At 40.2% G+C, this 12,613-nt stretch overlaps 1 protein-coding gene across 2 annotated transcripts in view; it reads left to right on the forward strand.

Moving 5' to 3' along the window:
- Positions 1-12,613, forward strand: part of Lgr5 (leucine rich repeat containing G protein-coupled receptor 5) — a 135,003-nt gene that overhangs the window by 74,225 nt on the left and 48,165 nt on the right. For both annotated transcript variants that reach the window (XM_075954390.1, XM_075954389.1), the window contains exon 3: positions 7,054-7,125. In XM_075954390.1, coding sequence (XP_075810505.1) covers positions 7,054-7,125 — 72 coding nt within the window. The remainder of the gene's footprint in view (positions 1-7,053; positions 7,126-12,613) is intronic.

Consider the following 12,613-nt stretch of genomic DNA (forward strand, 5'->3'; position numbering starts at 1 on the left):
AGCCAGCCACCTTCCTCGCTTAGCTCTCGAAGTGCAGTGTGTGGTTCAGTGGCCAGGCCCTAGCAGTGGTTCCCAGCACAGACATTTCCAGAGGGACCACGCAGAGAGCGGAGTCAGATGCCCCGTCCACCCTCAGATCTCAGCCTGTGCAGTATTCACAACTGTCCCTGTCTCTCAAGGCCAGTGTGCAGGGCAGGACAGAAATCAAACCTCAAAATAAAAACATGCCCTATTACAAAGATCTCTCTTACTTTAAATCTTCAAGTTACAAAGATACTTATACATTCTCAAAGATGTTTCAGGTTGTTGTTACAATAGCAAATCATCTTTATTTGGCAGAAGAGTAGGGAACCAATAGTCTTTTGCAATTTAATGTTCTTTTTATCTTTCTGTGGAAATTAAATTAAGAAAACAATGTTGTGATGGTGCATTTACTCATGGTGCAGTGTCATTCGGGATAATTTTGGGGTTTTTTTGGGGGGATGGCTTTTTGTTTTGTTTTGTTTTGTTTTGTTTTGTTCTTTGAGACAGGGTTTCTCTGTGTAGCTTTGGAGCCTGTCCTGGAATTCACTCTGTAGACCAGGCTGGCCTCAAACTCACAGAGATTTTCCTGCCTCTGCCTCCCAACTGTTGGGATTAAAGGTGTGCGCCACCACCACCCGACTTGGGATCATTTTTATATCATATTAAAAGATAAAAAAAAGTTTTTCTCTTTAAGTTCTGTCTTATTTTAAAATCTAAACAGGAATGAAGAAAGAGATTTTTTTTTTCACAAAATCCTAATCCCAGAGACCAACTTTCAGCCAAATGGCGTGTGGGTCTCTAGGATTAGAATCTTAGTCCAGTCATCACCGGGAAGGAAAGATTTGCATTGCATATGACTTTCACTATTTCACTATTACACACAGTCTGTGGAGGGTTCCTCTATAGTGTAGAGGTATTTAAAGTTTTTTTAAGAAGGTTTTAAAGTAACTGAAATTATGCCCTCCACACACATACATATACGATAAAGAACAAAAAGAGACATTCCCTTAAATTGTTATTTTTTTGTCGATAGGACAGACCCACCTTCAAGCTAGCCCAGAAAACAGCCGATGAAATGTCATAAATTCTTTTGTTTAGGGCAGACGGCCCTGAAAACATAAGTCAGCTGCTCACAGATTAGTACCTAATACAGACTCAGAGGCATCTGAAATCTCTATACAGAGAAGAAAAAAATACGTGACATTTTAGGAAACACAACCAAAAGGTATTTACCCTGATAAATGAAGCTGACTAAAATATATGTTTTTAATTTTTTTTCATATATTATAGTCTGATCACAGTTTCCCCTACCTCATCTCTTCCCAACTGTCCTATCCACCAAAAATGCTCTCTCTCTCTCTCTCTCTCTCTCTCTCTCTCTCTCTCTCTCTCTCTCTCCCCATATATGGATAGATAGATAGATAGATAGATAGATAGATAGATAGATAGATAGATATCCAAAAGAGGGCAAAAAATAAAATGAAGCAAACAGACAAAATATAAAGCACCGAGAAACATATGCATACACAGAGAGAGAGAATACATAATTGAAAGGCACAAAACACAAAATTGAAAGGCATAATAGATAAGCAAAAAACAAGCAAGGTTAAAAAATTCCCAAGCAAAAGATTATGAGACAAAACATCTCCAAAAATGCCATTGAGTTCTTCTAAAACTGGGTATAGGGCACCTTAAGTGTTTAGAAGACCTTCTTTCTTTGGTGTCTCTTCCATCCCCTCTGGCTCTTGCAGTCTTTCCACCTCCTCCTCCTCATCGTCCCTGAGACCCGAGGGAAGAGGTTTGATGAAGACATCTCCTCTGGGATTGCGTGTTGTTCCAGGTCTCTCACTCTCTGCACCTGGTCCAGTTGTGGATCTTTGTGTTAGTTCCCATCTACAACAGAAGGAAGCTTCTCTGATGAGTGAGACACTGATCTATGGGTATAGCAGAATGCCATTGAGAGTCGTTTTATCATTGTGTTCCCTTAGCAGAATGATAGTATTTGGTTTCCCCCTAGGTTCATGGGCTATGCTGTATCAGGTTCTTGGCCGCCTGAATGGTGTTAGGCATGAGTTCTAGCTCATGGAGTGAGCCTTAACTACAACCAGATAGTGGTTGGTTACGGCCACAACTTTGTGCCACTATTGCACAAGCATATGGTGCAGGCAGGTCACCACTGTTGATTAAAGTGTTTGTGGCTAGGTTAGAATATCACGCTTTACATTTTCTTTTTCATTTCCAAAGTCAATGTCTCAAAAGTCATCAGCCTACCTAACAATACTATAGCACCAGAATTAGTAAGCACAAAACTGAAAACTGTTCTGAATATGGCTGTGAATAGAGAGAGGTGCATTCTAACTGAAAGGAGAGTTGCTGATCAGTTCAGTCCAGTCCATGAAGTCATCGGTAGTGGCTAACCAGCTCTGGGCACCTGGATTCAATAAACAACTCCTTAGTGCCATATACAACTCATTCCATATCTGCATACTCTTCCTCAGAATTACACACAATAATCTGGGTCACTAATCAAGGTCAGGTGGGCAGTGCATAATAACCTCACGGCTACACAATGTTGCTTTTCCTGTTTTAGCCACACACATTTCACCTTGAATCTACTGATGAATTCATGGTAACAGTTTAGAGTTTTTTCCTTCTACACCAAGTCCTGCCTTCTCCACTCTTGCTCCATTATCCACTACACCACTACATATGGTCGGAATAGCCTAATTGCCCCTGAGCTTTCACTCCCGGCCCTTTAAGATAGTCCCCATCAGTAGAATCCAGTCAAAATACAGGCTTGTTCACACCACTCTTTGACTCAGGCCAACCATATCAGGTCCTCCAAGGCCCTGGGCAGCTCCTGGCCCCCCTCCGTGGCATTCTCTTCGTTGACCAGTCTCCAGACTCATCTTTTAGAAGAATCTAGACCACAGTAGGTATACACCATTCTAATCTCCACTTCAAGTATGGCTCAGAGCTCGGTTGAAATGCCCTTGTAAGAGAAAGGCTCCCTGTGCCATTGTATCTAAAATAAGTGCCCTGCACAACCACAGCCGTCAGTTCTATCTCTTTATTGTTGTTATTCTTTCCTCAGAGAATTTTCATGTTTATACTGTTGGTTACTGGGCCCAATGGCTACTTTTCACATTAGAATGTAAACTCGGTGAGTTTGGGCCCTTCTGAGTCTCGTAGTCACTATTGTATCACCAAAGCAGTCCCCGGACGGGACAAACCCTCGGCAAAAAGCGAGTCTGAAGGAGATAATAAAGTGCGTGTTCTTTTCCCAACTCCGGATGACTGTTAGGAGCACAGAAGCCCACAGCACTGTGCTAGCTCAGGTGTGCCAACCGCAAGTTAACAATGCAGAGATGAAAGGGAGGGAAAGCAAAGACAGTGCGTGTTGACGATTGGAGCAGCTTTGCAAACACGATTCCCTGAGGCCCGCACTCAGGCAGGTGTGATACTTCCTTGCCAGCTAAATAAGCCTTCAGTCATCCGCTTGTTTGCAGAAGATAACCCAGGTCCGTACTGATCCAGTTACTCATCCAAGAGAGACCGCAAGGCTATGGGACAGTTTGGATTCACAAAGACACAAAGTCATCCAGGGACCAGGTCACTTCCCTCTTTGGTGGGAGAGGGTGCTTTTGAGTGTGTGTGTGTGTATGTGTGTGTGTGTGTGTGTGTGTGTGTGTGTGTGTGTGTGTGAGAGAGAGAGAGAGAGAGAGAGAGAGAGAGAGAGAGAGAGAGAGAGAGAGAATGTAGGCACATGCACATACTACTGCTTACACGTGGAAAATGGAACAATCTCTGATGTCATCTTGTTTGAGATAGAGGTCTCCTTAATATTTGCTGATTAATCAAACTTCAGGGATTCTCTAGACTCTGTCTCCCAGCTTCTGGCATTCCAAGTGTGCACTATTGCACCTGGCTTTAAGTCACCCCTGGGGCTTAAACTTAGGTCCTCACACTCTTTTTTCAAACACTTTACCTACTGAACCTTCTCCCTAGTCCACTTCTCTCCTTCCAGTCCTTCCCATTTCACCTTTCATGAAATGTTCTTCACATCCGCATCAGCGGTGCCGTTTCAGCAGCCTCCACTGCAGGAAAGGGGAAAGAGAGGAAGTTGGAAACAAGCAACATCCTTTTAGGAGGTGACCGAAAAGCTACATGTAGCATTTTCATATAGTCTGACTTAGTCATGTAAGCACGGGAAGATGCAAACAAGGCTACAGACGTGAGACTAGGTGGTGCTCACGCGTTATTTTACACTCTAAACTCCATGTAAGGGAAATTACCCCGGAAAGGAGGAGGGATGAATACTGGGGGACAGTTATTGGTCTTTACTCTAACTGAAGAGTTAAATGCCATGTGGACACCTCTCTATGCCCACAACACTATCTGAGGACACTAGACTAGACACAAAGACAAGCTCCAGGTTTCTGTATTATATGACAAGCGCAAAGCAGATTCTATAACCCATAATCCAGACACAAACTACTACTAAAGGAGTTCAACGTTGAGAAATTAAAAATCTCAGAAATTAGGTTTCTTTGAGAGACAGGATGGGAGCAGAAAGAGATGATTCTGGATGAAGCCAAATAAACACGAGGGCTAGCCACGCGGTCTGGTTCAGCTTCAGTGTCAAGGAGTTTGTGGGAGGGGCTGAAGGCTCAATTTCTTCCAGGTGTGAACACTGACGAGGGTGTGTCATGGGCCGCTAATACAGCCAGAGCTGAGCACACAAAGACCATCAGTAACACAGAGCAACTGGGAGCAGGGAGGGGGTGAATTGAGGGTGAGGCGGAGGAGGATCACAAAGTTTCTCATAAAACAATTTTATAGGAAAATTTTAAACCCTCTGGAATCACCTTGGTCAAATATTAAGCGGAATTACATATGATTAACACATTTTCTGAATTCCTGCTATGGTTAGGTTAGTGGATCTCATTTTTTCACTGTATATATTTATTATTTCTATAAATATATATTAATATATAACATATATTAATATATATAATAAATATATACATTTCTTCCCTTAATACTTTTCCAAAAATATATTTGGTACAAAACAGCACTCATCCAAACCATTGTCCTTCTTTGGTTCTGCATTTTAATTATTAATTTCAGAAAGAGATCCTAAATGTATTTACTGTTTGAAAAGCACTTTCTCAGACCATGACAGACATGGGAAGAATACAGAATGCGAGCTATCTAAATCTTACAGATTGCATCTGTCAAGGGAAGAAAGAACAGGCGCAAGCCACCATAAGACAAAAGAGTGCAGTCATGGGCCTGGAAGGGACCCGAGATGACATCTTGTCTGAACATCTCATGTTGTTAGTGAAATGCAAAAGAACAGGGATATTTACTGACTTAACAGTTCCGAGCACATTAGTACATACATGAGAGTGATAGGCACAGCTCTTCTGAGAAAGCCCAAATCCCTTGTGCTATTAAATTCCTTCTTAAAATCAGGATTACAAATAATGTAGTATTTCAATTGGACAGATGCTTATTGCTTTTTTGTTAGTGTTATTATTTCTGTGTTGGTGTTATTATTGCTGCCTTTGTTGGTTTGGGATTTGGGACAGCATCTTGTTTAGTCCAGCCTGGGAGGAAACTTGAGATCCTCCTGCCTCTGCCTCCAAAATACTAATAGTCATGCCTGAACCATCGCACCTGACTTCATATGTGTTTTGTTTTGTTTGGGGATGTGTGTGAATGTGTGTGTGTGTGTGTGTGTGTGTGTGTGTGTGTGTGTGTGTATGAGAGAGAGAGGGGGGAGTATAAGTACCAGAGGAAACAAGAAGAGTGTGTCCGTCTCCTGCAGCTATCCGCACTCCACATGGGTGCTGGGTACTGAACTCAGGTCCTATAGATACTTGTAACCCTAATACTATTTATCCTGTTCATAAGATAATTACATTATTTATTTAAATATGTATGACCTAATATCAGCAGTATGGACTAGCAAGTGGATGCATATTTAAAGTCATATGGTGACTGGCTTATTTCAATCGGGTCATTAGCTCTCCGTGACTGAATTGTCTCCCTTTGGACACAATATCAAGACGATGTATTTGAGACCATCAGACCCTCAGAAAAAGGGTTCTAGTCAGGTGAACCAACTCTACCCTTGCCCCTAACCTCCATCTTCATCACTGAAGGATGAGTCTGTCTTAGCTTAGAGGTGTTCTGGCCTGAGGATGTGATGAAGTCCTCAGGAGATTCTGTGCTCCTCTGACTCACTCTTGTTCTAGGTTCTTCTGCTTGATAGCTAGCACCACCATACATCTCAGGCTATGCTTTGATGTGGCCGCTAAGTTAGTACAGAACCAAATGCTGGGGCTCCATACCTCGTTAACCTATTCACCTATAAAAAATATTGTAAAGACACAATGTTTCAAATGTTACTAGGAAAGGATGTCAAAAGTTGCCACAAAGTCATTTATGTTAACATGTTCAACCCTAAGTTCTGTGCTTCCATTTAAGGTATTAATCAATTAGGGTATGTTAAATTAAGCTTCTCTATCTTTTCTTGTGGCTTAGAGGAAAAGTGGCTGTAATAATATACATTCTTATTTTACACTAATGAGTATATTCTCCTTTAATTACATTGAAAATATTCTTACCTGATTATTTCATTTTATAATGGTAGTGGTAAAACTTTTTGTCACATTTTGACTTCACAAGTCTGTTTCAAATTATTATGTGGTGGTAGTTTTTATTTAAAAAGTTAAAGGGCAGGAATAGATACATATGTAGTAGAATCTAGTAAATAATTTATTATAAAGTAATTTATTTCATTTTTTTTCTTAAGCACCTCTTCTGCCAACATCTTTTTAGGAAATTTAAAGTGTTTGCAACATATAAGACTACAAGATTCCTTAAAGTTGCTCGTGTGATTTGAACATAGTTGTATTGCATGTTTCAACAATGAAATGAATTCCACTTGGACAAAGTTATGCTAATTCTTTTTTTCTCTCTCTCTCCTTCTCTCTCTCCCCTCTCCACTGAAATCCACAGGCGTCTCGCTGGAAATGCTTTGACACACATTCCCAAGGGAGCATTCGCGGGCCTTCACAGTCTTAAAGTTCTGTAAGTAAATCAAGTCTGATTTTCATGCCAAATGACTGCTAATTAATGTGCAAATCTCGTGTGCAATTCGGATCTTCGAGGTGACTAATTTAAGTCCTTCTCTGCCTTCACTGGCGTCATAAAACCATGTTATACTTGGCTATAACCTGTGCGTGACCATTCCTCTCTCCTTCTCTAACATCACGTCTAAAGTTGTTTGCTTCTAAATAGCCCACTTACCTATTCACACTTGCAAGAATGTTTTCCCCCTATATCATGCAGTTGGGGAGCCTGTCGCTAAAGATTTTGGTCATTGAGGGAATAATTCACTGTGACGCCAGCATAATGAGATCACAGCTTCAAACTTGCTTTAGACTGTGTTTCCTTACGATACACCGGTAAGGACTCTAGCATACTAAGTTTGTGTATATGAGTAGATATACAAAACCTGGTGTGCAGCCTAGCAAAGTGGACAGCTGTTCCTTACAAAATATTGGGTTAGAGATGGAGCTCGGTTGTTACAAGGAGCCACTTGTTGGTTCCTCTTCCCCAGAACCGAAATAATCACACAGAAACTGTATTACTTAAAACACTGCTCGGCCATTAGCTCTAGCTTCTTATTGGCTAACTCTTACATCTTAATTTAACCCATCTCCATTAATCTGTATATCACCATGAGATCATGGCTTACCAGCAAGTTTCAGCATGTCTATGTCTGGTGGTGGATCCATGGCATCCCCTGACTCCACCTTCTTCCTCCCAGCATTCAGTTTAATTTTCCCCACTTACCTAAGCTCTGCCCTATCAACAGGCCAAGGCAGTTTCTTTATTCATTAATAGTAATCACAGCACACAGAGGGGACTCCCACATCACTCAATGGCACATTTGCCAGCTGTACCCAAAGCCCTGGATTCTACACAGAGGAGAGAGTGGAGGAGAATGAGAGGATTTAAATGAGTTATTTATTTAAATAAATAAGTTCTCTTAGCATCCATTGTCCAACTTCCATATCTGTTGTCATAAAATTCAGTTCTGCTGAATACTGTCATAGTTAGGGTTATTATTCCTGCACTAAAACACTATGACCAAAAGCAACTTGGAGAGAAAAGAGTTTATTTGGCTTTCATATCCTGAATCACAGTTCAACGAGAGAAACCAAAGCCGAAACTCAAGCAGGGCAGGAACCTGGAGGCAGGATACTGAGACCATGGAAGGGTGCTGCTTACTGGCTTGCTCTTCATGGCTTTCTTCCAGCACCCAGGACCACCATCCCAGAGGTGGCACCACCCACAATTAGCTAAGCCCTCCCACATCAATCTCTGATTAAGAAAATTACCTGCAAGCTTGTTTGCAACCTGATCTTGTGGAGGGATTTTCTTAATTGAAATTCCCTCCTCTCCATTGACATAAAACTAACCAGCACAAACACCTTCTTCTTCTTCTAGTACCCACCAACAAATTTCATTCCTGTGTGTTCTGGCTTGGAGCATCTAAGTAGAGGAAATACTAAAAGTTGCAAGCCATTCTAAATTTTATGTACAAAACAATATCTTGATTTTATTTTTTGTCCATTGAGATGGAGTTAACTCCAAAAAAAGGATTTGAGTTATTTATACTTAATGAAAGCTGCATTTCCGTCACCTAAGATACATGTAGGTTTAAAAAAGATTAATTAAATTTAATATTTTATTAAAGTTTAAATTCTAGGGGAACGGGGAAAGGGATTGGAGGATTTAAAATAAATAGATGAATAAAAATTTAAATTCTATAGCAGAACCATTGTTTGGTCTTCTTAGATGACTGGTTTAGCTTGCCTTCTATTTGGGGCATTTATTCTATTAGCAGAAATATTTTAGTTGATATTGCCAACCCTAATGCTAACTTATATGCATCAGTTCCAGGTACAGTTAACTTATATTTCAGCGTACCCAAAAAGATATTTGAACCATTCAAAATGCATCATGAGATTCAAGCTTAAATAAGATGACTAAAATGATTTCCCATGTTGAGTTATGTATGGAAAACATTTGAAGGCTGTTAAATAAATTATATTGTAGGCCCAAGAGAGATGATCCAGTAGTTAAGAGCACTAGCTGCTCTTAAAGAGAACCCAGAATTAAATCTCAGCACCCACATGGCAGTTCAGAACCACCTACAGCTCTAGCTGCAGGGGACCCATTGCCCCTTCTTGCCTCCACAGTCACCTATAGACTTAAACATATTGACAAGCACACAGTCACATAGAATTAATTAAAATAAATAAAATTGAAAATAATAAAAAAATAAACTATACTATAATCAACCTCTTCAATTCACTCAGCAAACTGTATATTGAGTATATGAGATAAAGTGTGTATAAGTGTTTATGTATAAATGTATCTCAAACCATTGTGTTTATTTGAAATACAAGTATCTAATATGAAGACAAGTTATATGATATAAAGTATATATGACTTATTATAATTATATGGAAGTTTAATTTCAAATCCCTAAATTTGTAATTAAGTTTGAACTACTCAAGTTTTGTACATGTTTTTTTTCCACCACACTATTTACATTTTCTGATTTTATCATTATATAATTCTAATTACACTATATTCCCGTTGAGTGTTTCTCAGAATGCACTCCATGTCCAGCAAATCAAAGACAAACTAAGTCTTGGTCATTGGCATATCTCAGTCCTTTGAGAAGTACCTGACTACTCACAGTATATTCTCAGTAAACATTGGTGGAAAGATGGTTCTGATCCATGATGCAGAGAAAACCATCATATAGAGATTGCTTTTCTACAGCAACGTAATTTTCTTTTCCATGAATTTGATTTTGGGGAATGCCCATGCCTCTAGCTTTACTCTCTTGTTCAGTAGTCTTAGCCTCTTCTTTGAACCAGGTACCCCATTGTAATTGTGGATCAGGCTTTAAAAACAGCTTTAACCAAATCTATCCCATTGTTAGGGATAATTCTATTACAAACTGACCACGAGTTTAACATTTGCTTTACAAAAGTTGAATGCATGCGCTATGAGACTACCACATCCTTGAATCTCCTTGAATATAGCATTGGCACAGGAGTCCATTCAGCTCTTACTCTATCATTTGGCAAGTGCGATATGGTTACTGGACATATTAAGGTAAGGTTGGTTATTTGAAAACCTTAGGCTGTTCCTCTCTATTCTTATAATACAATGCTGAAATTAGTTCTCCATTAAATTTCTCTGTCTGGATGTGAATGTCTCTGTGATCTGTTTTATTAAGTTTTTCTAAGACCTGTATCTTAGCACTCAGATTAACCATTTTTTTTTTAGTGTTACAACAAAAAAAATGATAACTCTGGTAATGTTTACAATTGAAGTTACATAAATCCCATCTAAATTAGATATCCTCTATTTAATCATTCCATTTTCAAACTGTCCAGTGTAGTATCATACAGAGACACAAATCCCTCCTATGTAATGGTGTTTCCTATTTTTTAATGTGGGAAAAACTCTCTCTTTTAACTAATTCCTCCCTTTAAGAATTCCCAATTGTCTTACCAACTCTACTGCTGATGTTGATGAAGATGTGAGGCTTGTTGCTGCTGTGTAGAAGAGTAAAAGCCTGAGTGGATTTCAAGGCAGCTACCTAGTTTGGCAGCAGTTTGAGAAGGGGGTTCAGGGAGGGAGGGAGGGAGGGAGGGAGGGAGGGAGGGAGAGAGAGAGAAGAGAAGAGGAGAGGAGAGGAGAGGAGAGGAGAGGAGAGGAGAGGAGAGGAGAGGAGAGGAGAGGAGAGGAGAGGAGAGGAGAGGAGAGGAGAGGAGAGGAAAACTGTATGAAATGCACAGGACTTTGTTTGGGAAAAGCACCTATGGCAGGGGCAGGAGAGATACCTGAAGGCAGCTAGTCGAGGGCCAGTGAGTCCTAAGTCATTTGGAGCCCAAGTACTTCTGAAATTTGGGTGGCAGTTAAAGACTGATTCAGAGAGGCTACAACAGGAAAATCCCAAACTTTCTTGGAGGCTTGGGGAAAAAAAGAAAAGAAAGTCTAGTTGGGTGGGGCTGGAGCCCCACATGCAGCTCCAGCCTGTGCTGGTGGCTAAAAAGCCACAGGCAGATTGCTTTTTTATGAATTTGTACCCCAAATGTTGTGCACCAAATGTAGGAGTTCCGTATCTTGATCCACAGGCAACAGAAAGTGAATTTAACCAGGTGTAGCTTCAGCATAATAGACTTCAAAGCCCATCCCCACAGTGAGACACTTCCTCCAACCAGGCCACATCTACTTCCATAAGGCCACACCCCCTAATAATGCCACTTCCTCTGAGCTAATGGGGGCCAACTACATTCAGACTGCCACAGATTGTCACATGTAATATCATGAATTTATTAAGACATAAATAATTTTACTATCAGTTACTTTTCCATGGTTCTCCTTTGTGATACTATTAGGTAAATATTGATCCAATGAAGTTGAAAGCCACAGCCCAAGCAGCAAAACCCTGAGCAGAATATCCTGATTCCTCATAGATATTGTCACTCTTCTCGTAGAAATTGTCAAATGTTTCATAAAGTTCAAAAGTGGCCACAAAGATAGTATCAAGGTCATGTTCATTTGGAGTCATGATTTGCCTAAGGTGGATGGGTAGAGATTATGGTAAAACGAGAGAAAAGGACTAATGGTCCAGTTAACTAAGATAAAGAACAGAGATGACATCAGCATTTGTTGGCTAGTGCTGTTTCACATATGGAATCTCATTGTGATCTCTTACTGCTAACATTGAAGATTATTGTCCCTGAACACATTGACCCTAAGATAAATAGGCTGTGTGGTTCTGTACTATAAAATACTTAACCCAATGAAATGCTGTATGAAGCGATCTTCAACCAAAATTCATTTTCTGATATAAGCCGTTCAGTCAAGGAAAGAGGCCACCCTCCTCCTACCTGCCACCAAACCAAAACCGTAAGGTGACAGGCAAAGGTAAGTATAGAAAAGCCACAGAGAGCCATCATTCCCCTGTCCAACGCTGACCTACAATCCAGCAGTGTAGATGGTGTAATGTCTATACCTAGGATACTTCAGCAGAAAGAACATCTGAGAGTTAGGTCATTAGTTGCCACTCCAACAAATTGACAGAGTTGTTCTCCTCCCTGCCCTTCCCTACTTCATCCTATCTGTTCTCACTTAGCCTTGCTAACCAAAAAGTCAAAGGGAAAGAAAAAGAGAGTATAAGCAAAGTTGTATACTTAGAGAAGCCTGAAGATGCTGTATGAAATAATGACTATTTTAAATATACCAAGGAAAGAAACAAAATATATATATCACACCTTGTCTCCAATAAAAGCAGTCCGTGTTCCTCATGCTCCCTTATGCAAATAATAAAATGCAGTTATGTGTCTACACCCTCTACTTGGGACGTGTTCAACTCTGTTCATATTCCGAGTATTCAGTAAGAAGGGTTTGCAAAATAAATCAACGGCTGTGTGCGAGTTTTCTATTTTAGTTGCATTCTGTAGTATAAGCCCTTAAGCTG

The sequence above is a fragment of the Microtus pennsylvanicus genome, chromosome 20, assembly GCF_037038515.1.
Source record: "Microtus pennsylvanicus isolate mMicPen1 chromosome 20, mMicPen1.hap1, whole genome shotgun sequence".
In the NCBI taxonomy this organism is placed as follows: domain Eukaryota; kingdom Metazoa; phylum Chordata; class Mammalia; order Rodentia; family Cricetidae; genus Microtus; species Microtus pennsylvanicus.